Genomic DNA, 24,943 nt, shown 5'->3' on the forward strand with positions numbered 1-24,943 from the left:
GCTCCAGCCTATCCTCGAGCCTGCACCCTGCCTGCTTCTCGGTGGCAAATCTCAGGGTTAGGGCTTGCTTCTTTGTTTTGGGTTGTTTGTCGTCATTACATCATCATGCGTGCCACGGTATGCGGCTGCAGAAAGCTACAGTGGTTAGGGTTAAAGTCACATTTAGTTGTGCTGCTCCGTATGTATTGCGAGCCATCCCAAACAGGCAGGATGAGAAGCAGAGAAGGCAAATGCAAGCCCCGATCTCGAGTCTGAGATGTATCGAGTACCTATCTGATGATCATCTTCTACCATGACTGTCCGATTCCTCTAACTTCTCTCCAATATATGTACTATCTAATGATTTAGGCACTGGCTGAACCAGCACTGCCTTCAAACCGCACGCCATGCAAATGTAATGCCCGTACGCGTCCGACACCCAATAATGCTACTTTATCTCAAAAGACGACAAAAGAGAAAGGAGCCCGATGTGCTACGTTCAATGTCCAATGGCATCACAGTGGCTAGGCAAGCCTCCGCCGCCGGAATCATTCGCCCAGCTCATCACCGTCAAGCTTGTTGTGTACGCCATTGCGATGAACCCAAAGATGCAGAGCAGTACGTCCGACCACCTGCGCACGGCACTCTTGGCAACTGCCTTGTAGTGCAGCATCGGCTGTCTCTGGCATTAGTATCGTAGCGTCAAAATAGTCGTATAACAGCAAGAGACTCACCGGATAGATGTACACCAGCGGGATACAGGCAAAGTTCCCGACGAGCGCAACAAACTTATCCAAGTTATCCGCGCCTCCCCAAGCAACCAGCGCGCAGAGTGCCACCACGAAGAACCGGTACACATTCTTCTGCCACTTGATGTACGGGTTGTACTTGCCGCTCTTAGTAAACAGGGCGTTCTCGGTGATCCTGATGGCCGGGAAGATCTGCAGCGGCGTGGACAGCAGGATGGCCAGCGAGTAGAGGAACTGGACGCCGTTGACGAGCTTGTCGTCCTGCGGCAGGTTGAGTAGCACAACCGTCTCCGTCTTGGAGCCGTAGGCCGCGTACGAAAAGGCGCCCATGACGGTGAAAAGCGTGGTGATGATGATCATGACGGCGAACATGACCTTGGGGAATTTCTGCGGCTGCCGCATGGATTCCTGTATGGGGATGATCAGGCCGATGCCTTCAAACGTGAAGATGGCCGTGCCGATGAAGAGCGTCCAGTCCTTTTGGTTGAACATGACAATGTCTGCGAGCCCCTGCGTGTTGAGCGTGAGAATGTCGTAGTAGAACAGGTAGGCCAGGCCGATGACGATGAAGGCATCGGCGATGAGGGCGGTGAACCCCAGCTTCCCGATGTCGCGCAGGAGGGAGAAGGGCAGGAAGATAACCATCTGGAGGATGATGAGCCATGTGATGGGTATGAAGGTTTGGCAGTTGGTGACCGCTAGGATGAAGGCTTGAAGGTTCTCCGAGGTGAAGACAATGTACGCCGCAACGAATCCCAGCTGGCTGATGACGATGGAGGTCAAGATTAGCGCCCTCATCCACTTGCCGTAGAGGATGCCGCCTATATCACCAAAAGACCCCTCGACCTTCAGCCTAGTCGTGACGAGGAGAACAAAGCAATAATAGCTCAAGGCCGCTACACCAAGCAGGACCAGGTTACTGAAAAGCATACCGCCATTGAGGTACGCCCGGGGCAGGAATAAGACGCCGGTTCCGACGAAGGACTTGAGCAGAAGTAGCGCGGCAGACATTGGGCTGTTCCGGCCGCTCCCACCGCGCTCCTTCCTCCTCCTTCCACGTCGTGATGGGGTCAGTAGTGCACTCTCTTCCATCGGCTCCTCGTCCGAATACTCGTACTCCTCGGCCTCGCTACCGGACGTAAAATACTCGCCAGGCTTCAAGGCTTCGTCGTCTTCTTCGAGCTCTTCGCCAGCGAAGTGGCCATATAGAGTGAGAAACTCGAGAAAACTGTTCGTGAATAGTCGAGGTTGCGTGTGGTGGTGTTGGCTTGAGCCGGAGCCATTCTCCAACTCGTCCGGATCCCTAGCCGTCCGCCGTATGAAATTGCGCCTAAAGCCACCGGGAACCTTGATAGTGTTGATGTCGAGCTCTTCATTCTCGGGTTCCGGTCTTGGGACGCTGAAGCTCTTGCTGCGCTGCATCCTGCTTCGCTGGTCCGCTTCCTCTGTCCACTTGTAAATCGGTCGCGTGATGTCGCCGCCTTGTAACTTCAAACTCGAGAATTCGTCGTCCAATGTGCCGGCGGGTTGTTTGCCTTTGGCTCCATTGTTGCTGACTTTCCTGGGCCCGTCGTCCGGAGTCCCGTCACCGGGCTGGACCAGATGCCTCTTGACAATCTCCGGATCCTCGTACGCGCCACTTGCCCACTGTCTCCTCCCATCGAACGAGCCATAGTTCGTAGGCGTTCCCGAGCCCGGAACATTGAGTGCTGCCAAAGCTGGAGAAGCTGCTCGAGGCGGGGTGCCGAATCGCGGCGGTGAGGCACCTAGGGAGTTTGACAGAGCGGCGGCAAGGGCGGACACGCCGGGACCTGCAGCATGAGACCCGGGGCCGGGAAGAGGGCTCAAGCTACTGGAACCAGCGTCGTCACCGGTCGATAATGGCGGCTTGAGTGTCGGGGACGTGCCAAGTGCTAGGGGTGAGGCGAGACGCGCGGTGGACTCGGCGCGATCGAAGGACCGGCCACGGAACGAGCCGGGCGATGATGACAAGCGTCGCTCTATGGGAGGCGGTAGGTTTCTGCTAGGAGTCGACATGACGGTTGATATAGCGTAGCGTATGTATAACGGTTATCTCATGCCTCGAGTCAGCGTCTATTGTATGCCTTGGGACCTCGAGCTCCGCTGATATCCGACGCCGCAATGGCCCGACAAGCGATGATGATTCGATGGCTGAAGAGCGAATGACGGTCGATTGAGCCAGCAAGAAGTAATGAGCGCATTCGCCAAATGAACTCCTAATAGGAGAAGAGACGCCGCCGACGGACACAGCTGACCTCTATCTAAGGTTGTCTGGCTGTGTGACCGCTCGTGACACCGAGTGCTGATAAGGAAAGTAACGAATGAGGCAGGCGGTTGGGCGGCCTGCTGACTGCCAGTGAACTGGGGGCGGGCTCAGCAATGGCGCCAAGCCCAAATTAGGACCCTGACTCTCCGCTTTCTGAATCTTACCAGGCGAAAGTTTCGCTGTACCTGTATCAATGGTATCAATTACCTTACGCATACTGTGAGTTACACAAGAGTGTAACATTAATCGACGGTACGAATTACTATGTGAGCTTTAGCTTCAAGCAGCAACTCTGCGGGTATATAGCGAACACTCGGACACTCTGGACAGAAAGTGCATTGAGCAAAATATGAACAGAATATGAGCTAACTTCTGAACGTTGCTATCACGGATGTTGATATTCTCGCCAAGACCGTACCTAATCGGGGATGTTTCGTCGATTATTATTATGGTGACCCATTATCGTGCCTGCCGCGAGGCGATCTACTGCAAAACTGCCTGCCTAGAGAAACAGCGCTCGCTGCAAAATGACGTCGCGATCCCCCAATAAGTACAGAACTGAAGTCAACAAGTCTGCCCCTGGCGCCCGATCACACTTGGATGGTTGTTGAGACGCCCGGGCGAGACGACAACCTTGGACAACGGAGTGCTTGAGAGTTGAGACTTAGGCGGGGCCCCGCGGGTTTGCGATTGCGGCCAACATCCTTCTTGTTCGAATATTAGACCTTCCACTCCGCAGTTCTCCTCCTCCTAGTGGAGTTGGTGATCTGCACTGTTCTCAAAGCAATGCATCGTCACAGTGAGTTTCTGCAGGAGACAGCCGGTTGCTGCCTTTGACGCTGAAGCCTAAACGGGAGTGTCAGCGGTCACGACGTTTGGTTGGGTTCAGAACTTCAGACCGCTCCTGAGCTGTGAGACAGTCAACGCCGACCGAATATCTGTCTGCTTGCTTCATGACAATACGGCCTTGCTGCCACTGTCCTGACATACACTTTCGGCCTTGTCCCTCATCTATAAACCGCACTTGTCAGTTTCGTCGCAGCGTCAGGTCATATTGCCCACGATGGAGCCCGAGTCCCTCAGCAAGAGGCACAAGCTGGGGACAGTGTCGGGCGTCTACATTCCGGTCTGCCTGAACATCCTCAGCATTCTCATGTTCCTGAGATTCGGGCTGATCTTGGGTCAAGTTGGGCTGCTTGGCATTCTGGGTATGATTTTCATGGCCATGTATCAACACACACTTACTTACTGACAGTTACTAACTGACTCTGCCAGGCCTTATGCTCATTGCTTACACTGTTGACTTCGTCACAACGCTCTCGCTCTCGGCCATTGCGTCAAACGGAGAGGTCAAAGGGGGCGGCGCCTACTATCTGATTTCGAGGTCGTTGGGGCCCGAGTTCGGAGGCTCTATCGGCGTTCTCTTCTACCTGGCACAAGTGCTTAATACGGCCCTCAACGTCGTTGGCCTGATTGACTGCATCAAGCTCAACATCGGCTATGCCATGCCTATTGGATATTGGTGGGACTATCTCTTTGGCACCTTGGCCCTGCTGCTATGCACTGGTCTTTGCCTTGCTGGAAGTTCCATCTTCACCAAAGCAAGCAACGCGCTTTTGGTGGTTTTGACTATTTCCACCCTCAGCATACCCCTTTCCGCGGTGGCGAAGCCGGCCTTCAGTGATCCGGACAGGGCGATCGAGTTTACAGGCGCCAGCATGGCAACCCTCCGATCCAACCTGCTGCCTCACTTCGACGGCTCGGAGTTCAACGGCTTTGCAACCTTTCGCGATCTATTTGGCATCTTATTCCCCGCAACCTCGGGCATCTTCGCTGGTGCCTCTATGTCGGGAGACCTGCGGAATCCCAGCAAAGCCATTCCAGTCGGCACGCTGTGGGCCATGCTCTCCACACTGGTTGCCTACTTGCTCGTCGTCTTCTCGTTGGCGTCGAGCACGACCCATGCCTCGTTCCTTCTCAACCCGAATATCATTCAGGACACTAACATTTGGCCCCCGGTTGTCTTCGCCGGAGAAATCGCAACTACATTCTTCTCTGCTTTGATGGGCGTCATCGGGTCCGCCAAGCTCATGCAGGCTCTGGCCAGAGACAAGCTCTTCCCGGGCTTGTCGCTCCTCGGCAAGGGTACGAAGAAGGCGGATGAGCCTATCCTTGCCATTCTCCTCACCTACGTCGCCGCACAGATGGCTATGTTTGCAAACTTGAATCAGATTGCTACGCTCATATCAATGGGCTACCAGGTGAGAAAGCCCCGAAGCCGATGACCGGGTCACAACAACAGATTAACAGCAGGTTAGATGACCTTCTTCGTCATGAACCTTGCTTGCTTTCTCCTCAAGATTGGTTCTGCTCCCAACTTCCGTCCCGGTTTCAAGTTCTTCAGCTGGCAGACTGCATTTGCCGGTAGCGTACTGTCCGCAGCCGCCATGTTCTTCATCGACGAGACATATGCCACTACTGCTGTCTGTCTCTTGGTCTTCCTGTTTCTCCTGATCCACTACCTGAGTCCACCGAAGCACTGGGGTGATGTGTCCCAGAATCTGATTTACCACCAAGTGCGCAAGTACCTCCTGCGCCTCAAGCCAGAGCACATCAAATTCTGGAGACCGCAGATCATCCTCCTTATCAACAACCCCAGGCGACAGACGCGGCTGATACAATTCTGCAATTCTTTGAAGAAAGGGGCACTGTATATCCTCGGCCATGTCATCGTCACGGATGACTTCGCAGCAGGCGTCGCGGAGGCAAAGCTACAGCAAGCGGCTTGGACCAGGTACATCTCCGAGTACTCGAGAATCAAGGCATTTGTGCAATTGACCATGTCGCCTTCAATAACCTGGGGAGTGAGGAACCTGGTGCTCTCGGCCGGCCTGGGCGGCATGAGGCCAAACATCGCTGTCATGGGCTTCTACAATATGGACGATTTGCGCCGTTCCCAACCGACACTGCAAATCCCCGAAGCGCCAGTGTCGCCTGCACCGAACCAGCAAGGCAAATCAAAACCTGAAGCCAAAGTCAGGAGGAGACGGAGACAGGACACGTCCTCCCGTATCCTGGAAGGCCTATTACCCACCGATGCGATCAAAACGGAAGAGATGATGTCGGTAACAGATTACCTCACGATCTTGGAGGATCTGGCGTTGCGCTACCGCTTAAACGTCGCCGTTGGCAAGGGGTTTGACGCCTTGGAGACGCCGCGAGGGGACGGCAGCAACACAAAAAAGTACATTGACCTGTGGCCGATCCAGATGTCGGCAGAACTCACTGCGGATGGCAAGAACGTCCTCACCACCAACTTCGATACTTGTGAGTGTTCTATCCTCTCTCCTCCCCTGCCACCCCCCACCCCACCAGTTCGGTCCAGAATCTAACCGTGAGTAGACACTTTGATCCTTCAGTTGGGTTACATCCTCCACACCGTTCCCGCGTGGAAGAAGGCATACAACCTGCGGGTCGTCGTGTTTGTCGAGTATGAGAGCGAAGTCGAGGAGGAGCGAGGCCGAGTCAAGGCACTACTGGAGAAGCTGAGGATCGATGCTCAAGTCCTAGTGTTCTGGCTGGCGTCCGGCAGCCTCGCAACTTACGAAGCCATCATCAACGGCCACTTCAAGGACTCGGAAACCGAGAACCTCGTCAACGAGTGCCTGAAAACGCAGGAGTGGTGGAACGACTTACAAAACTACCGTGGAAGTCAGGCGATGACACAGTCTCAGGAGTTCGCTTCCATCGCTCAGGTCATGGAGTCCACCTCCGGCAGGCCGGGCCTCTACAACCCACACAGCAGCAGTCCCTCGGATGGCGGGGCAAGACGGCGCCATAGTCTGGCGCAGCTTACCGAGCTGCCGAAGAAGCCCACCGTGTCTCAATTTGCCAAATGGGGCGTTAGTATGGGGATCCATACCCAAAACCTGCCGTTCAATGTCTTTGACAGCTCGGGCTCGGATGCTGGTTCTGGGAGCGATAGCGATAGTGACGGCGATAGCGACTCGTCGGAAGATGGCGCCATGGAGGCGTATTCCAGCGATACTGACAATGTGCCTGCCGGGGGCGAGGAAACGGCCAGGCGTCCTTTGCTGGCTGCTGTCCGCCGAAGGAGGAGTTTTGCGGACGTGTTTGTTCGCCCGAAGAGTCCCCGAAGGGAGAGGAAGTTGAAACGAGCACGATCACCGGTTCAGAGCTCGTACGGGACGATCATGCCAGACAATCGCGTCGGCAGTGAATCGGGACTGTACTCGCCAAGGAACAGCAGATCCGGGCCGGATTCACCGCAGACCCCTCGAGGGATCCTGAAGTCGGAGAGGCCGGCTCTGTCGCGGCACAACTCTACGGCCATGAGATTCTCGAGCAACTTGGTCCCTCAGACGACCATCACGAATGTCGACGGGGCGGGGCCTACGATCATGTTTGCCCAGGCAGAGACTCGCGCGGAACGGCCGGCATTCTCAAGACAGTCTTCGTTTGGACGCGGCACAGGCACAGAACACGGTCCCGGCGAGGAGATGTCAGGCGACAAGAGAGTCACGTTTGCCGAAGTCTTGCCCGGTGTCAAGTCCCCGGTCAGGTCACGACGAAGCTCGGCATCGAAAACGGCGGAAAGTGACGGCGACGCCTCGCTCCATATGGCGGAAATCATGGCCTCTTACCAGCTCTTGGAAGAGGCAAGCGACAACGATGGGTCGAGCTATTCGACGCAAGCTTTGTCGCTGTCCTTCAACGACCTCCCCAGCCGGGCGCAGCACTTGATCTTGAACGAGCTCATGCGGCAAAACAGCAGCGACGCTGCTGTGATATTTACCACTTTGCCCATCCCGGAAGAGAACACGTGCAAGAGCGAGGAGGCAAGTCTGGCGTATTTGTCCGATATCGAAGTGCTCTGCAACGGGCTGCCTCCAGTGCTGCTGGTGTTGAGTAACCACATGACCGTCACAGTCAGTCTCTGAGTTGGCATCTGACGAGGTGAAAGAGCATCATCACGGCATCGGCCAGGTGGCGACATGTCATTGTTTGGGTATCACACTCGAGGCGCTCAGGGGACAAAGACCGATGTCTACTGTCCATGATCAAAACCGCTTCTTGTATAACGATCATTGCAAGACTCATCCCGATGACACGACGGCTCAAGTAACAAAGAACAAGCTTGTTTTATACCTCTCCTTTATTCATATTAAGTACGCGCAAGCATTTCCACGTAGTTGCGGGTTAGCTCCTGTTTCAACAATGCAAGACTTTACGAGGCCAAGAGCCCAACTGTTATCCTTCCTCGAAGTACGGATTATATTTTTGCAATGGTGGTATACCCTACGAGCCCGAATAACTCAACGGCCAGTCTTAGCCATAGGCTTCGCGATCTCGGCCGCATCAAGCCCAAGAGCGAACGGAAAGACGAGAGAGAGTTTGAGATCATCCACACGCCGGACCGGCCTGCTCGCCTGGTGACGCCGGTCGAGGCTCCCACTGAGGAAGAGTGTGGTGACGATATTGCCAGGTGGCGGCGTGCCGTGGCTCAGGGACGCAGCCAGTACGGTACCACGGATATGCCAGGCCACCGTTCTCTAAGACACTATCGAGGGAGACAAGAGGAAGAACGGAGACCACAAGCAGGGTATCTGAAGCAGGTTCCAACCCTGGCAAGCTCGGCCGGCCCGGATGACTCGTACGTTAGCACTGAGAGTGATGATAGCGACGGGCATTATCATGCCACAGGCTCGGTGTACGGTAGAGAGTTGCGACATAGAGGTCATGGCCGGCAAGCAGGGCTGCCGCAGCACAAAAACAGACGGCAACTCCTTGCGACCGACAAACACTGTGCCTCTTCCGTACCTGCAGCCATTTCGGCCCCGTGGTCTACCGGCACGGCGACGTCTCCGCCGCCGGCAACCCAACAGCGAAGTCCAAGTCCAGCTCTTAGCTTGAGTGAGATACGATACACTACTGGAGGTAGGAAAGAGGCGAAGAGGGCGCCGCCGAGACTTGCGCAGCGGGCGTTTCTTGGTACTGGTCGAGGAAATGAGCGCACCGAGGCGTCGACGCATCGGGGAATGACCCGGCGCGAAGCCATCCCCAGCCTCACAGTCGAGGCACCCACACCTACAGCCGGCCAAAGGCCCGTTGGTTTCCCGCAACCTACCCGTCCACCACCCCCGTTGTCTCAGAGACGCCTCCTGGCCCAGCAGCCAAGACACAAAACCCCGTCACCTTCCCACACAGCCCGCACAGTCTGGCCGTCGCCCCTGGGCATCATCTACGATCCAAGGCGAATGCAGCAACCGCCTACGCCTGAAAGGGAGAAATACAGTGAGAAGCCCCTGCCGGCACCGCCTACTCCGCCTCCTCCACCGTCCCGTTCCCAGAGAAGGCCGGCACCGGCCACACCCATCTCAGCATCCATCTCGCAGCGCCATCAACAACTCTACCAACAGCAACAGCATATCGCTTCCCAAATGAAAGCCACCACCGCCACTACCACCACCACTACTAATACTACTTCTACTACTACTCCGGCGTCCTCATTATCCTCGTCTCCCCTGTCCAGAGAAAGCCGCTCACCACGCCTCCACATTCCCACTTCCAGATTTCGGGAAGGTCGTACTACTACTAGTAATAATAATCAGGGGTTAAGGAGACCAGCCGGACCCGAACCAGGACAAAGGCCATTTCTCCTCAAGGTGGGTGATGATGATGACGACGACAACAACACAGATTTCCTGCTGGCGCGGAAGAAGAACCCGTCGACAGGAGAACGGGCGAGGTCTGAGAGGGAGGCGGTGCGGCAGGACAAGGGTGATGATTATGACGCGGATTTGTTCCTGGAGATTATTGAGCAGTACGACGATGCTGTCGTGGAGCGGGGCCGGAGGAAGGGGTGGGTTTGAGTATGTGTGCCTGCTAGTAGAGGGCAGAAGGGGTTTTTTAAGGTCAGGGTAGAGAAGTGGAGGGACGGGACGGGATACGGGAGCGAAGAACAGGAGGAGGAGGATGATACCCGATTGTTTCGGGTTTGCATTATTAGTTGATGAGCAGTAGTTTAAAGCGATATTCATGTTGGGTTAAGCATGCAGTAGTGGGTATGTTACTAGACATCGCCTTTGACGTTGGTCTCTGCGTGCCCTTTTTAAAGGTCCCTTGACACACGCGCTATGCCGACCGAACCGCGGTCAGCACTAGCTTGCCCACTCCGCAGCTCGTATACCACTCTCATGCCGCTGACTCTGCCGAATACGGAGAGGCGGGGACCTCATCGGCACCGACTTGATGATTAGTGCGATTATGTACTACTGTAGTATTGTGTCGGTGATCTATATATGCAAAAGTCTACCTCTATTCCCAAGCCACATCCAGTTCTCTATCATCTCGTACATGGTCTAATTGACCTTCTTAACCGTCAATAGCCCCTTGGTGCCCTCTAGCTCTAGCAACCCGCCAGCCTCCAGCTTCTTCTTCCACTTCGTGCTCTCATACCTCGCCAAGATCATGGTCATCCTCAGCGTCGCATTGGTAGTCGAGTCGTGCTCCGCAATGCCGTCCCCCACGTGCGTGAATGTCCACCGCCCAAAGGCCCAGTTCAGAATATACCTGTTCCTCGGATGTGCCGGTGACGGCAGCGGCACGTCTTCGTCTGAGTTCCGGACCGTCCCAGAAGCCGTCAGCACGGCCTTGATGCGATACACCTCGTCCTTGGGCGCGCTCTTCAAGAAGCCCAGCAGCTTGTCGGCATCGACCGCCGCACCCTCCTCCTCTCCCTTCAACTCGACCGACAGCACCTCGACCTCGGACTGGTGGTGTTGATGCGCCTCTCCCAGCCCGTGCCCGCAGCCATCCCCCTGTTTGCATTCCCCATTGGCGGCAGCAGAAGCAGCAGCAGCAGGATTGAGATCGCCCTCCTCCTCCACCAACCCCCTCGCCAACCCGCCATCCACCCCAAACACCACGTTCATATCCACCCACCCCTTATCACTCTTCACCCACGCAACATCGACCTCCATATCCCCCAGCCGGTCCAGCACCTCATCAAACCGCCGCTCCCCACACCCTTCCCACTTATTGAACACCACCAGATCCGTATACTTGGCCTGCACCTTGGCCGTGTAGCTGGTATCCTCATACCCGGCCCAGTTCTCCACATCGATCACACTGACGACGCCATCGAGGACATACTCTCCGCCGGTCTCCCTCGCCAGCCTGTTGACCTCGAGCGCGAGCGTGGCGGGGAAGGCGCTCCCGCTCGTCTCGACGATCACGCGGTCCGGGCACACGGTCGTGCGGCGCAGCTCGGCCAGCGCGGGGCCCAGCTGCCCGACCAGGTTGCAGCAGATGCAGCCGTTGAGCAGCTCCGTGACGCCCGCGATGGCCGACGACGACGCGAGCTGCGAGTCGACGGCCACGTCGCCGAACTCGTTCTTGAGCAGCGCGAGCTTGTACGACGGGTTGAGCCCGCGCAGCTGCGGGATGAGCTTCAGGATCAGCGTCGTCTTGCCCGCGCCGAGGAAGCCCGTTATGATGGTGATAGGGATGGGTTTTCTCTTGTTGTTGTTGTTGTAGTTGTTGTTGTTGGACGTGGGGGGTTCATCATCGTTGGTTTGGGTCATGGTGTGCCTGTGGTGTGTGACTCTCTCCCGTGGTGTGTCAGCCGGGCTACAGCGGGTTTTGTTGCGCTGTAGGGTTAAGGGCGCGACAGCTAAGGGGTTCCACGTTATCTTGTGTGTTTGGCGTGGGGCTCACGGAGTCCTGCGAAGTAGAGCCTGCTCTGAGTAAAGATGACAAATGTGCCTAATGAAGGACGGTAAGTTGAGGTATAATGTATTTACTGGCAAAGGAAGTGGTCTACGGATCACCCCACGCCGCGATGTTGGAGGGGCAGGGTCTTGGCAGGGGCGATGAATTGTAAACGGTTATCGATACCGGAATGAAATCCCGGAGTGGCCGTGTTCAACGGGGAAAGCTAGGAGGCGTGTAGAGACAACTGTTTTTAAACAGTAGCCCTACTGGCTGGAGTCGTTATAGAGGCTGGGGCAGACATCATCAAGTTGCCTTATGAGATTTGGCAGTTTACAGTAAAGCACCTTGCTATGTTCAGCAGCTGTGTCCTCAGCCCCTGTTTTGACGGACGCTTCGAAGCTATCAATTGCCATCTCATACAGAAAGAAACACAGCCAGCGCCGGGAAGTAGGACCTAGTACGACATGGTGATACTTCACAGGTCCCAGGTACGGTATTGATGAAGGAATTGCAGTGGTCAAACGATGCTCTAGTCATCCAATTCGAGTTCAAAGGTTACACGTTGGCCCAAACCCTGCTGACGTCACACCATTCTCAGCTCAGCGTCTATGTAAACAAGCAATCGTTACAACGGCAGACAAACACCAGACACCGTCTTGCGAGTCTCCATGCCCCCATATCAAAGGCCTTATCATAGTCTGGCCCGGTTTATGAGTTCTGAACATGATCCACACAACTGAGAACAGCACTGCCAACCAGCCTGGCGCCCCTGACTACAAAGCTAAGCTTGATGAGGCTGCATCAGGTGCAAAGAACCCGGCGAACGAGGGCGAGGGCAGTGGAATCATAGACAAGGGTGCGTGCTCAGAATGGCATTCCAACTCCGCAGAATGACACTAACCGGAAGATGACTGGCAGTGTCTCAGTATGTTTCGGTCGTTGGGAAGATGCTAGGGAAGGAGCCGGAGCAGGAGCAAACGCCTACTGAGAGCACGCCTTCAGCGCCTCCAGAACGGACCAAGCACGATACCCAGATTGAAGAGTTTATCAGAGACCAGCATCTTAGCAGGAAGGTCGCTGAGCCGGAGGAGCCTCAGGATATGTAATTGAGTCTAGATTCAATGCGAACCTAAGTGGACTTGACGGCCTTGAGGAAGTGCAATACAGTTGCCTGATCTAGAACATGTGAATGCCCTTGGACGACCACAACGTAATCGAGGAAGAGCCGAGCGAGGTCTTGCCTGTCATGCCAACTTGTCCGAGATGCAAACGAAACCTGCCTTCCTGTCATGAGTTTGAGCAACATTGGAACTCGTGGCGACCACAGTCACTTGTCTCTCAGACTCGAGGAAGCAGCGACTCCCAATGACACATCTGCAGACCGCACATATTGCAGCCGAACAAACTTCAGAACCCGACTGTGGAAGCCACTGCGTATGCATCCAGGCTCGCTCTGGATGAGCGACACCAGCAGCTGACGTCGCAAGCAGCAGAGAAACCCCCATGTGACCACAATGATAGCGTGCAACGAATGAAGCAGTAGCAGCAGGTCCACGAAGCATCGACCCCCATCCATTCCGGTACGCATCACCCACATGTCACATGGGCAATCCGCAAAGAATGTCTCCAATCATTCAGCATCTCCCACCCACATGGATTTAGGGTGAGAAACTTCCTATCAAGGAGTTTGCTCTCCGAAGGAGATCTCAATGAGATCTGGCAACCTAAGCACCGTTGGATACTAGTGAAGGTCGTGGCATCTTCGTGAATACTTTTTGATCTGGAGAAGAGAAAAGGAAAAGTTAAAATTTTCGGTTCGCGGCGAAGTAATTGTACTGCAGCCGAAGCGGGGCAGCAGGCTGAAGTGGGGCAATGCTTTCCTGCATTTTGATTGGCAAAAGCTGCCAATGTCCACATTGGATTCATGCGGCTGGTGAAGAGCCTCATCATCAGTGAGCTCCGTAACCTTAGGTGTAGTAGTGTACCCTACAAACTCGGGAAGATGGATGGTGCGCAACAGCGGCAATTTCGACAATTGAGGTGTATTTGATCTCCTGCATCGGCCACTAGAAGCCTGCTGCAGCCAAAAAGCTGACAGAGACAGTCCGAGAACGCGCATGATAATGAGGGTTGGGGTTAAGTGTACTGCAGGACGAGTCGAGCGGTTGATACAGCCAATCAACCACTTCACAACCTGAATGCTACCGAAGTCATTCACAAAGCAACTGCACACGTGAGCTGCCCATGTGATCTTCCCCTACCACCTGACGAGGTGGTGATGGCCACTGGTGCAAACCAACGTGCCCAATATAACCATCCACTCCCGCACCTCAACCGCAACCATCTTTCTCGACCTTACCATCCATTGTTCACCTACACTCTCGTTAAAGTCGCTACTTACTTCTTCCCGAATTCTCACATTCGTTACTGAACAAACAACTCCAAGCCTCTGTTACCAAGCCACGTCCAATCACCAACGTCTTAAAACACATAATCGACTCTCACAATGGCGCCCGACGATCGCAAGATCACGCCATTCCGATTCAAAGGCGACCCACCAGCTGCCTGCAAGAAAAAGAAGAAGCAGAAGAAATCCGAGGTCGTCGCAAAAACGGACGAGGTCACCGAGAAAAAGGAAGAAGGTGCTCCAGATTCTAAGCTATCAAAGAAGAGGAGCCGCAGCGACAGCCCCGAGCCGCAGAAAGACGATAAAGAAGAAGTCGACCCCTATGCAGGCAAGACAAAAGCCGAAATCGCCTTTCTCGAACACAAGCGACGCAAAGTAGGCCATCCCTTCCCCTTAAGCCCTCCTCCCTCATATCCTGGCTAACACCAAAATAGCTCCAAAAGGACATCGAGTCTGGCAAGCGTCCCGACCTCCTAAAAACACACAAGGAGCGGATTGCCGAGTTCAATGCGAGGCTGTCACGGATGACAGACCATAACGACATGCCCAAGATCGGGCCTGGATAGAGACCGGAACATCATGGAGGAGGAGGCTTCGGTGTTGGCGGTTTTGATATTGGTTTTACTCGACAAGCGATTTTGCGGAGACGTCGGCGCAAGAGGTGAACCGGGATGGATGGGATTTTGAATTGAGTTTTGGAGTTCGGGCGTCAATTGAGTTGTGGTACTGATCTCGCTCGATCAATATCCGATGGAAAAGCGACCTGTAAAGGATAGAAGCAGTCTCGTTGGTACAACTTATGGATAGAATAAAGCTCTGTATCAAGCATTTTCACCACCTCCCCCATGCCTCTTCAATCGTCCTGCCATTTGCTTGATTTCCCCTCTTGACATCCACATCCAATGCTCGGTTCTCAGTTCGCGAAGAATCAGTGGCACGGACGAGATGGAGGCGGTAGCCTGTCAGGACCATACAAGCCACCGTCCAGCAAGTATGGTAGGGGCTATCTCCCCAGTTCTTAGAACTTGCGCGAATATCTTGAAGGAAAATGCCTAATTCACGCTAAGGTATTCCACTGGTCCCTGTCTAAACGCGCCTGCCGGTCTTCCTCGACTTCAGGGTCGTCATGGTGTTGTGCAATTCATCATGCAGAGGCATCTTTTAGCTCAGCTAGCTCGAACGATGGCGAGAGTGCAGAATTAAGCAAGCGGTTTGCAGCCATTAAGTCTATTTCCCATTAATCCGCTTCCGTCTATGTACATTTGTCTTCCCTCGGCCGCCCGTGTGTGTCTATTCCCAGTCTTGTCCTTCTTTTCTTCACCATTAAATGAATGTGTAATATCGTATCATTGTCCGGATCCCGATAGACGTTTGTACGAGTTGTGTGCCGTACTCCGCGTGGCAGGTACCATGGTATGCATGCGCCCTTGAAATGACTCCGCTGGATGAATGAATGGATGACGCCAGACGATGGATGATGATGATGATGATGATGATGAAAAGTGCCCGAACCCCGCGCAATGCAGACAATTCCCGGATTAAAATACCCAATGATGAAAATGAGCGAAATTGGTCCCCCCGTCGAAGTTGGATCCCTCCTTCTCTTCGACGTTCTCTCTCTCTTCCCCTATCCTCGTGATCCTCCCTACACCACGGGCAACAACAGGGCCAGGCCCATGGCGGCCATCAAGGCGACGCCGCTGTCGTGGCTGCGAACGGCGGAGTTTTGGAGGCTCGCCGAGCGGCCTGTTGAGGTGGGTGCTTCTGTCGCGGCGGCGTCACCTGGCACCCAGGTCGTCGAGAAGACGGTGACAACGTCTCCGTTCGGGGCTGTGCTCGTCAAGGTCTGGATAACCTCCTTGGAGGTACGGGGAGGTGTGGTGGTCGACGATGCCGGGGGGACAGTCGTGGTTGTCAAAGTCGTCTCTGCGGCTCGTTAGCATGGACTCCAAGCCTCTTCGATGTCGATGATAGTGGAACCAGGCGAAAGACGGTCGTTTGGAGGTCTGACAAAGGGCAGATAAAGGGTAAAACTGAAAACCAACGCAAGGCCCACATACCTCCAACAATCGAGGAGGACGGCAGCGTTTGGGGAACGGAGGACGGCGTCGCCGACATGGAAGAAGAAGAAGTTGGGGAAGTCCGGGAAGAAGTCGGGGAGGTAGTGGTTGGATTTGAGGACGTACCGGACAGCGAGGAAGGAGATGAAGTGGGGGAGGAGCTCGCGGAGGAGCTTGGGGAGGAGCTTGGGGAGGACGTCGGGGAAGTAAGAGTACTTAGAGTCGAGGACGTACCAGACAGCGACGAGGGAGGAGTGGACGTCGGAGCAGATGACGGAGTAGATGATGGAGTGGATGACGGAGTGGACGATGGGGTCGATGATGGAGTGGATGTTGAAGGAGTATTGCTGGGAGTGGTGGTTGTGGCGGGCGGCACGCTGCTGGTACTCGTTTGGGAAGGGACAGAACTGCTGCTTGCAGGGCTCTCAGACGCCGATGACGTGCTGTCAACTGGGGCGGAGGAGCTCTCCGCCGAGGTTGGCGAGGCGCTGGCGCTCTCCACGGTCGAATTGTTGTCGTCTTGGCGCTTCGCTATCTGCACGATGGAAGTCGCAAGAGCCGCGTTCGACTGATGAACAGCCTCGATTGCTTCGTGCTCGGACACCCACACGCCGTCCTGGAACCGCTCAGGCATGTACCGATGGAGGAGATCATGGAGAGAGGCCGGTGATGCGGACTTCAGCAGGGCCGAGAACGAAGATGACTCCGGGGTTTCGGCCGCCGCCTGCTGGTCGGTTTGCCCTCCGTGGCACGGAGAGCTAGCTGAGACGACCCCTAGGAGCAACAGCGCACACACCAACAAGGCCAAGATCGTCCGCCTGGCATACGCCATCTTGCTGATCGGAGCTCGACGATGCCTGTTGTCGGGTGTTGGCTGGAGTTCGAAAGCGGTCTTCTCGTGGGCGTCGACGGGAAGAAGGGGCTCGGCGGACGGCGACTTGCCGCCTGTGAGGAGATCCATGGCGGGAGGGCAAGACTAAATGTGAGAAAGAAGCACGATGCCTAGCCTAGTTTGCAACAGACATGCAGCTAGTAGATCCGAGCAGTTGAATGGTCAACCTGCGTCATGGTTAGCTTAACAAAACACTATTAAGAACTTCGGAAATCCAAAAACAGGATACCGGCCATGAACCGGACGTGGGAGTACCAGACTGGTCCATTGTCTCAAGCGGAAACTGGGAAACGCAGAGAAAGTTGAGCCGGAGTCTTACCAGTACCAGACACCGTTGCCGTTCCGACCGTCCCAATGTGGCTTATCTTAACCACGTTGTTTTGTTCCACCTCCCGGAAGAAGCTCACAGTCACCACGGTTCCTCCTATATGTGTGTAGCTACACACAAAAAATTCTCACACTTGGCACTACGAAGATTAGGTATTATATCAATGGAAGCGTTTCAGCTCTCGGCGGGACAACCATCGGAATATAAGCTCCCAAGCTTACGGTGCGCTAGTGTAGCGCCTCCATTGACGCCCATGTCCTAACGCCGGAGGGGCACCTGCAGATCGTCTCAGCCCGCTCAGCCTAGATGACGCTGCAGAGACAGGGGTCCTGATATGGTCTTGATTGCTGCCAAGGGAATATCGAGCGACGCTAGCACGCTAGCAGCCCACTGGCAGAGAGCTCGGCTGCTATGTTTGGAGGCGCGGCTCTGCGAACACTGGCTCGGACAACGACTCCGATCCGCGCGGTCTCATCTTTTGCACAATCATGTTCGTATGGAGGAGGCCGTCTTCCACTTCGTGTTGGAGGTGTCACGTAACGTTATGGAGTCCGGCACGGCGCTTCCAGCCATTGGAACCCCGGTTTTGCACAGCCGCCAGCTCTTCGCTTTTTTTTGTTTCGCCATTGGGCGGCCCGTGCTCACGGCGCCTGTGGGGCCCAGTTTCTAAGAGACCCCGCCGAATCGATTTGTGTCAGAGTCCAAACACCGTGACTGGTAAAGAAACCCAAATGCGCACGGGTCGAGACCTATCCAACGTCTCTGTAACGGTGGTGGTGTTCATCGGATCGCGGCTTGCTACTAAGTTTGAAAGGGGCCCCCTTTGCCTTTCTCGGCTGTACAATGCCGGTTTTTCGAATCTCCGGCTCGGCCAGCATCCGATTCCTTGAAATTGCCTATGAATCCATGATTTGCTTCTACCGGGGCCAGCAGTGGATGCCCTCGTATTACCGACGTCATCGATTCCATACTTCGGCGACTTCGCGCGGAGCTTGTGCCGAAACCCGTTGCTGGGGCGTCAACAATGTAAGACTTCAACACGAAACTGCCGAAACGTCAAGCTGCAGTCGTGTGGATTGAAGGCATCCGAGTTGACGGGCTCTGAAGCACGTCGGCACCGTGACCTGAGTGAGTGAACCCTTGCCTGCCTGAGACCTCGACTTGCAGGGCAAAGGCCACTCTCGTTATTCTCAAATGTAGGTCCGGACGACTGTCTGTACTCCGTACAGAGTCTGACAATGCTCAGGAGATGTAAATCGAGTTCTATCAGCACGATATCAGCACGATCACAGCCCCCTACATCATCCCCGAAAAGTGAAAACGCTCAATACGGTAGCTCACTCGCCAAAGAGCTTAGCAGGCCAGACGAATGGAGCGCCAACTGGACAACATTTGCTAGTCGATAATAAGGCCGGCAATCAGATCTGGTGCGAAACTGACGCATTCCAGCCACACATACTTCCTGAGCAGCTGGTCCCCAATAAACCCAGGATACGACGACATCTTCCGCCTTGATCTTCGGCGCTTCGTCAATTTTGGGCCTCTGGATATGGATTAGGAATGACTTGTCCTCTGTATGGGCTGGACGTCCTAGGGACCTCGATAACGTTCGCCCATCTTAGTATAGGCTGAGGGGATGAGGTCCGAAGGGACTTTCCGCTGACTACATAACATAAGAATAACTACCTACTAACTCCGTACTACACGTGTCTGTGACTCGGAGGTGTATCTATGAACAGACAACCTCGACCTTGAGCTTCGATTCGAGAAGCTCGGTAAAGTGGGTCGCGTTAGTAGGTGGGTCGAGGTAGTGGACAAATCAGCAGAGCCGTCAGAAGACCAGGTACACAGTTGTCGAATGTCGAGGCACGAATTGCATGTGACTGTGGAATGGAACGCAACATTCACCAGCATGCCGGATCTTGCGCCTGCATACCGGGTTGCAAGTTTGGCGGCCTTCAGATAGGTTGTTCCAAACGAGTGAGAACACACCTGGCACATGTCGCGCCATAACACCGTTCAGCCGCTAGAGCCCCTCGATGGCCATGCCTGAGCATCTCCAACCACCACCGCCCACAGTGACGATTGGCCCCGCCAGCCATGAAGAGGACCACGACAGCTTGAGGAAACTGTCTCGCTCGCCGCATCCTTACCACCGCCTACACTCCGAACTTCTCGAACCCTCCGGCCGTCTGCCTCGTAATAGGCCGTACTCAAGCGTCGCATCATCAACCCACTCGCTTCCCTCGTTCGCGAGAGAGTCCCCGCTTCCCACCAGCGAGAGCGGCACCGACGCCGACGATGAGCACTTCCTCAAGGGTCTTCCTGCGCCGAAAGCCAGGCTGCACAAAGGGCTGAGGGGGAGGAACGAACCGCTGTCCGGAACATCAACGCCGGCGCTCTCACCAGGTGTTTTGGAAGAGGAGGGTCGGAAAACGCCATATCTAACTCCCGGCCATGGCCGATACGGGCGTGACAAGAGGGGCGCAGCGGAGGGGGCGCGCCGCCGCAGGGAGGTTCTCAGAAGAGTAGTGGAAGTGCTTCTCCTCGTATGGCAGGTGGCAATGGTTGCTTCGAAGCCCGATGTGCGGCCGTATCTGCACATTTATAAAAAAGGTAAGCTCCTCTTGGCTAATCCATGCAACCCCAGGCTAACCTGGTTGCCGTAGCGCTGTTGGCCGTGAGCACGACCTTCTTCTGCCTGATCGCGGCATACCCTTTGAGATTGGCTGCTTGGGCATATCGCCAGGGAAAGCCTTCTAAGCCCATACCGATCCGGATCCCAGCCGCGTTTGATCCGGCGCCGCTCCTCTACCCTCCTCTAATACCGGTCTTCGTGTCCCTCTTGGTTTCCCGGCATGTCCAGGGTGGAGTGCTGCCCAGTCTCGTTCTCAGCATATGCGCCCTACCAAGACAACTAGTTCCTGGTGCCCGTTACTGGGAGTACGTGAGCTGCACACATTGGCTGCTGTCATGCATACCCTTTGCATGGGACGGGTTTCCATCCACCACACATCCCTTCCGAGAGGACGAAGTTACGGGCGAGGTCCTAGTCTTGCTCTATCCGTTACATCAAACGCTCTGCCTGGTTCTTCACTACCTCACAACAACGAGCCTTCTGGTTTCGGAACTTCAGCTGCTTTCAGTAGGGCTCATCAGCCTTCTACTCCTGGCCCGCTCTCCCCAAGCCGTTATCTTGAAGGCGGTCCTGTGGGGAGGTGGCCTCGGTGTCACTGTATTTTGTGGCCAAGTGATACAACGAGGCATCGCCCTAGCTCGCGTACCGAAATGGCGATTTAGGCGCGCCACTCCTTCAGCGAGGAGTGAGTCTGGATTCCCGCTTTTACGGGGGATCTCCTCGCTTTTTTCGCGGCGCTCCGGCTTAGGGATAGGCTACGGTGGCACTCTTTCCGACTCGGACCACTCTGCCGATACGTGTCTCGGTGTCTCTGCGTGTACACCACCACTGAAGGCCGTGCAAGCAGACGCCATGAGCGATACCGAAGACGCACCCACGGCACTCGAGAAAGCGGTCACCCTCCAGTCTTCCTGGGAGCCACCACAGCAGGGCACCCCCCGTAGGCACACCCTGCCTGCTCCCAGCAAGCTGGCCGGTCGTGCCAAGTCTACCACCCCGTCCGGCCGCCGCAAGCGCGCCACCTCCTCCAGCGTTCGCGCTTTCTTTTCGCTCACCCAGACCCAAGCGGCCATCCACAAGTGGCTCTACGCCTGCTACGTCTACGTGTGCATCCTCCTAATCATCTTGGTGGGTGTCAGAGTCTACGTTCAACACTATGCGCTCTTCGACCACGAACCAGTCGGCTGGGCCCTTGGCTATCTCTTCGGCGACATCCCACAGTTCCGATTCCAAGTCGTCAAAGCCAACCTCGAGCGATGGATCTGCCTCCCGCCGCGTCCCGGAGGGTCTGAACCCTGCCCCCTCGGTGACGGGTGCGGCAGCGGGTGGGTGCAGCACACGCGCCTCGCCTCCCTCGGCCTGTCCAACACGCGGCTGTTTCTCTCGGCCTACTGGCTCGGCATCATTGTCACGGGGCTGGCCATCGTCTTCCGCCTCTCGCCCGTCTACGAGGTCGACACCCGCCGGAAGGTGTTCCACTTCATGATGGTCGCCATGTTCCTACCCACCATCTACGTCGACCCTTGCTATGTCGCCCTCGCCCTCGCCCTCATGCTGGCCATCTTCCTACTACTAGACCTACTCCGCGCCAGCCAACTACCGCCGCTGTCCAAACCCATCGCGCGCTTCCTCACGCCTTACGTCGACGGCAGGGATCTGCGGGGCCCCGTCGTAATTTCGCACATCTTCTTGCTCATTGGCTGCGCCATACCGCTCTGGCTGGGTCTGGCCTCGTTGCCTCGCGACGGCAGCGGGCCGCTGAAGGGCTGGGACGTCCCGACGCGGGAGGTGAGCATGGTCTCGGGCGTGGTGTGTGTCGGACTCGGGGACGCGGCCGCGTCGCTGGTCGGCCGGAGGTGGGGACATCGGAAGTGGATCTGGGGCGGCGGGAAGAGCATCGAGGGGAGTCTGGCGTTCGCCGTGGCCGTTTTTGCGGGCCTGATGAGCGCTGCCGTGTGGTTGAGGCTGGGTGGGTGGGAGGTTACGACGACGATGACGCCGACCGGGAGTCAAGGGTTTGCTCCTTCTGCGTCCGGGATGGATGCTCTGATGAGTGTGTTGGACCTGGCCAGTCTGTGGCCGTGGCTGTGGGAGGAGGCGCCCAAGTCGGCGGTCTGTGCTTCGCTGGCGTCGCTGACGGAGGCGGTGCTGACGGGCGGTAATGATAATGTGGTGGTGCCGGTGGTGCTCTGGGGTTGTGTGAAGAGCTTGGGGGTCTAGGATTAGATAAAAAGGGCGTTGTGATGCGGTCTTGATGACGGTTTAGAAAAGCTGTGGGAAGGCGTCTAGCTTGGACGCTTGTTGAATGACCGTGTATGTACGTATTGATAATATTACTACCCGGAGTCGTGGTCTAGAACAGAAGGCTATTGTTACGAAATAAGTGGAAGGGCTGTTACCACGCGCTTCTCTTAAGGGGCTCTGTCTTACAACGTCCTGTCTCAATACACAAACCACAGGTGTGCACTTTACAGGAGACGAAGTGCAGTTGCGGTATGTGCTGCCCGAGAATCTTGCGAGTGCCCTGTAGACCTTGAGAATGCGAGGATTGAACTCGAAATACTCGTATGAGGTTGGGACGCAGACGCAGCAGTTCAAGGGCTTCGCTCAACTAGCGCTCACAGCGAGCCCTGCATATACATGTGCACATACCCAACCCGTGATACGGCTCTATTCAGCAAGGGGTGGCTCCATACACGGCTTATCATACACTTGGACGCATCTAATATACCCACTTGGCCCGGTCCTTTGGCCCGCCCGTTATCTTGCGCGCCAGGATCTCCTCGACAACTTCCTTCACGCCCTGCTTCTGATTCCGTTCTTTCAGAAACTCCTCTATAATCTGACTCCGCGTCTTGGTCCCCAGCATGACCTTCTTCTCGACCTGCACCTCCGTCGGCACGCCGAATTCGGCGTACGGGTACTCGTCGTAGTTCGCCCTGGTCAACAGCTTCAGCGCGGGCTTGTTCTTGGGCAAGAGGAAGAACTGGTCGGTCAGCTTGTCGCTGTCCTCGGGTTTGATGTCCTCGAGGGACGCGGGCCGCCAGTTGGCCGGGCGCTTGTCGATCAGCAGGGCCGTGACGCCCTCGGTGAAGTCGTGCGAGGCCATGAACTTGGAGGCCATGGCATGCTCGCGCACGAACGTGTCGTGGATGTTCCACTTGGCGCCGATGCGCATCTGGCGCAGCGTGACGTGCACGGCGGTGGGCGACCGCTTGTGCAGCGCGGCCAGCGTCTCCTGCGCCCACCTGCGCGTGGAACCCTGCTCGGCCTCAAGCGCGCGCAGGATCTCGTCGACGCTGTCGTGGCAGAAGCAGCGGTCGATGGCCTTGCGCAGCTCGCCGGCCAACATCATCGGCTCGTCGTGCGGCAGACCCGTGACATATTCCTCGATGGTGTCGTTGATGGTCTTCAGGCGGGTCTCCATGTCGTCGTAGTCGCGGAAGCGGAGTTCGGCAAGGCGGGACTCGAGCTGGGGGAGCGATGTAGAATGCAGGTAGTGCGTGGCTACGCCGGCGTAGAAGACATTGGCGCTTGCTAACCGTGAGCTAGTAAGGGCGAGGTAGGTCCCGACAAAGCCGGGCATCCGGGGAAGGAAGAAGGAGGCGCCGACGTCGGGGAAGAAGCCAATTGTTGTTTCGGGCATGGCGAAGAGCGTCCGCTCGGTCGCGATCCGGAAGGGGGCGTGGATGCTCAGGCCAACACCGCCGCCCATGGTGATGCCGTCCATAAACGCAATGTACGGCTTGTTGTAGGTCGCAATCAGGTGGTCCAGCTGGTATTCCTGGGCGAAGTACTCCAAGGACTTTTTGTGACCCTCGGGGCCGGACTTGTTCCAGATCGCCAGCTGGGCGACGTCGCCGCCGGCACAGAAAGCCTTCTCCCCCGCACCCTTCATGACGACCACGTTGGCCATGTCGGATTTGGACCATTCGACCAGGCGCGGCACGATCTTGCGGATCATGGAGCCATTGAGCGCGTTGTGCTTGTTTGGCCTGTTGAGCTCGATTGACCGGAGGCCGTAGAGACTGTTGAAGAGGACATCCTCAGGTTCGTCGCCGTCGCGGGGCTTGAAGAGCTCGTGGATTTCTTCTGCTGACGGCATATTTGTCCCAAACTGGTGGTTTGATGAGGTCAGCAGCTGGGCAGCTGTCAGACACGAGTCGTAGACAATCGTACCATTCGTTGCGACTGCGGCTGCAGCGGCTGCAGCTTGGCTCTGAGAGGCATCGTGAAGGCAGTCCTCGTCCTTTGGCAGGCGCGGCAGGCAGTTAATGGTGCTGCCGGCACCGCTCGGCTTGCGATCGTCTGGACGAACATCTAAAAAAGACGGGTTGGCGATATTCCCCTCATGCAGTGGACCATCGACCAAGGAGTGCGCACCGAGGCCCAGAGACAACTTGCCGCGGCCGCCGTCTTTTTCTTGGTCCCGTCGCCGTGTCTGTGATTGGCGATTGCAGCTTTTCTGGGCCGAAGGTGACCGCGCGGATAAGCTCCACTATCGGCGCCGGGCCAAGAATGCCGGACCAGCGCTCCAGGGCAGCAGGGATGTCGGTTACAGCGGCCGTCCGGCAGCTGTTGTCGGCTGTGTAGCTGCAAGTGTATGTAAGGTACTGTACGGAATAGTTACATCTGTACTTACACACATTTCAAGTTCGGTACGGGTTACTCAAACACCTGCAACCTTGCAACCCTGCCTCATCGACGTGTCATGCAACCCACAAGCAGCATTGATTCAATGTGTGGATGAACAACCCAGTGTAACACCGTTAAATCTATCACCGGGAAAGAATATAGTCGAGGAGTTGATGCCATGTCACAACATCGAATCTAATGATAGCAGAGCGGTCAAGCAGACAGGCAGCAG

The 24,943-nt window shown here is 55.9% G+C and overlaps 9 protein-coding genes across 9 annotated transcripts; 5 read left to right on the plus strand and 4 right to left on the minus strand.

The window, feature by feature from the left end:
• Positions 1 to 227: 227 nt before the first annotated feature.
• On the minus strand, positions 228 to 3,087 carry B0T15DRAFT_523632 (transmembrane amino acid transporter protein-domain-containing protein). The gene is made up of 2 exons (XM_062868706.1): positions 714 to 3,087; positions 228 to 655 (listed from the first exon to the last, which is right to left on the minus strand). Exons 1-2 carry the CDS (start codon positions 2,763 to 2,765, stop codon positions 479 to 481), a joined length of 2,229 nt encoding a protein of 742 aa, XP_062723918.1. The 5' UTR covers positions 2,766 to 3,087; the 3' UTR covers positions 228 to 478.
• Positions 3,088 to 4,078: 991 nt separating this feature from the next.
• On the plus strand, positions 4,079 to 7,976 carry B0T15DRAFT_490735 (amino acid permease-domain-containing protein; the record flags this gene model as incomplete). Its single annotated transcript, XM_062866709.1, has 4 exons — positions 4,079 to 4,223; positions 4,291 to 5,276; positions 5,334 to 6,342; positions 6,418 to 7,976. The coding sequence occupies 4 exons, from the start codon at positions 4,079 to 4,081 to the stop codon at positions 7,974 to 7,976; spliced, it is 3,699 nt and encodes a 1,232-aa protein (XP_062723919.1).
• Positions 7,977 to 8,149: 173 nt separating this feature from the next.
• B0T15DRAFT_98998 (uncharacterized protein) lies at positions 8,150 to 10,153 on the plus strand. Its single transcript, XM_062871519.1, has one exon. The coding sequence runs from the start codon at positions 8,322 to 8,324 to the stop codon at positions 9,906 to 9,908; it is 1,587 nt and encodes a 528-aa protein (XP_062723920.1). The 5' UTR covers positions 8,150 to 8,321; the 3' UTR covers positions 9,909 to 10,153.
• B0T15DRAFT_99012 (CobW/HypB/UreG, nucleotide-binding domain-containing protein) lies at positions 10,154 to 12,048 on the minus strand. The gene has a single exon (XM_062871521.1). It carries the CDS (start codon positions 11,619 to 11,621, stop codon positions 10,398 to 10,400), a length of 1,224 nt encoding a protein of 407 aa, XP_062723921.1. The 5' UTR covers positions 11,622 to 12,048; the 3' UTR covers positions 10,154 to 10,397.
• Positions 12,049 to 12,474: 426 nt separating this feature from the next.
• On the plus strand, positions 12,475 to 12,857 carry B0T15DRAFT_490738 (uncharacterized protein; the record flags this gene model as incomplete). Its single annotated transcript, XM_062866710.1, has 2 exons — positions 12,475 to 12,607; positions 12,670 to 12,857. The coding sequence occupies 2 exons, from the start codon at positions 12,475 to 12,477 to the stop codon at positions 12,855 to 12,857; spliced, it is 321 nt and encodes a 106-aa protein (XP_062723922.1).
• Positions 12,858 to 13,968: 1,111 nt separating this feature from the next.
• B0T15DRAFT_523638 (uncharacterized protein) lies at positions 13,969 to 14,999 on the plus strand. The gene is made up of 2 exons (XM_062868707.1): positions 13,969 to 14,533; positions 14,593 to 14,999. Exons 1-2 carry the CDS (start codon positions 14,258 to 14,260, stop codon positions 14,722 to 14,724), a joined length of 408 nt encoding a protein of 135 aa, XP_062723923.1. The 5' UTR covers positions 13,969 to 14,257; the 3' UTR covers positions 14,725 to 14,999.
• A 335-nt stretch (positions 15,000 to 15,334) lies between these two features.
• B0T15DRAFT_523642 (uncharacterized protein) lies at positions 15,335 to 17,417 on the minus strand. Its single transcript, XM_062868708.1, has 2 exons — positions 16,453 to 17,417; positions 15,335 to 16,084 (listed from the first exon to the last, which is right to left on the minus strand). The coding sequence occupies exons 1-2, from the start codon at positions 17,177 to 17,179 to the stop codon at positions 15,804 to 15,806; spliced, it is 1,008 nt and encodes a 335-aa protein (XP_062723924.1). The 5' UTR covers positions 17,180 to 17,417; the 3' UTR covers positions 15,335 to 15,803.
• A 1,862-nt stretch (positions 17,418 to 19,279) lies between these two features.
• On the plus strand, positions 19,280 to 22,540 carry B0T15DRAFT_410422 (uncharacterized protein). Its single transcript, XM_062865376.1, has 2 exons — positions 19,280 to 20,054; positions 20,108 to 22,540. The coding sequence occupies exons 1-2, from the start codon at positions 19,478 to 19,480 to the stop codon at positions 22,294 to 22,296; spliced, it is 2,766 nt and encodes a 921-aa protein (XP_062723925.1). The 5' UTR covers positions 19,280 to 19,477; the 3' UTR covers positions 22,297 to 22,540.
• Positions 22,541 to 22,558: 18 nt separating this feature from the next.
• B0T15DRAFT_523652 (ClpP/crotonase-like domain-containing protein) lies at positions 22,559 to 24,542 on the minus strand. Its single transcript, XM_062868709.1, has 2 exons — positions 24,256 to 24,542; positions 22,559 to 24,193 (listed from the first exon to the last, which is right to left on the minus strand). The coding sequence occupies exons 1-2, from the start codon at positions 24,394 to 24,396 to the stop codon at positions 22,799 to 22,801; spliced, it is 1,536 nt and encodes a 511-aa protein (XP_062723926.1). The 5' UTR covers positions 24,397 to 24,542; the 3' UTR covers positions 22,559 to 22,798.
• Between the last annotated feature and the right edge of the window lie 401 nt (positions 24,543 to 24,943).

The sequence above is a fragment of the Chaetomium strumarium genome, assembly GCF_033439665.1.
Source record: "Chaetomium strumarium strain CBS 333.67 chromosome Unknown B0T15scaffold_2, whole genome shotgun sequence".
NCBI lineage: Eukaryota > Fungi > Ascomycota > Sordariomycetes > Sordariales > Chaetomiaceae > Chaetomium > Chaetomium strumarium.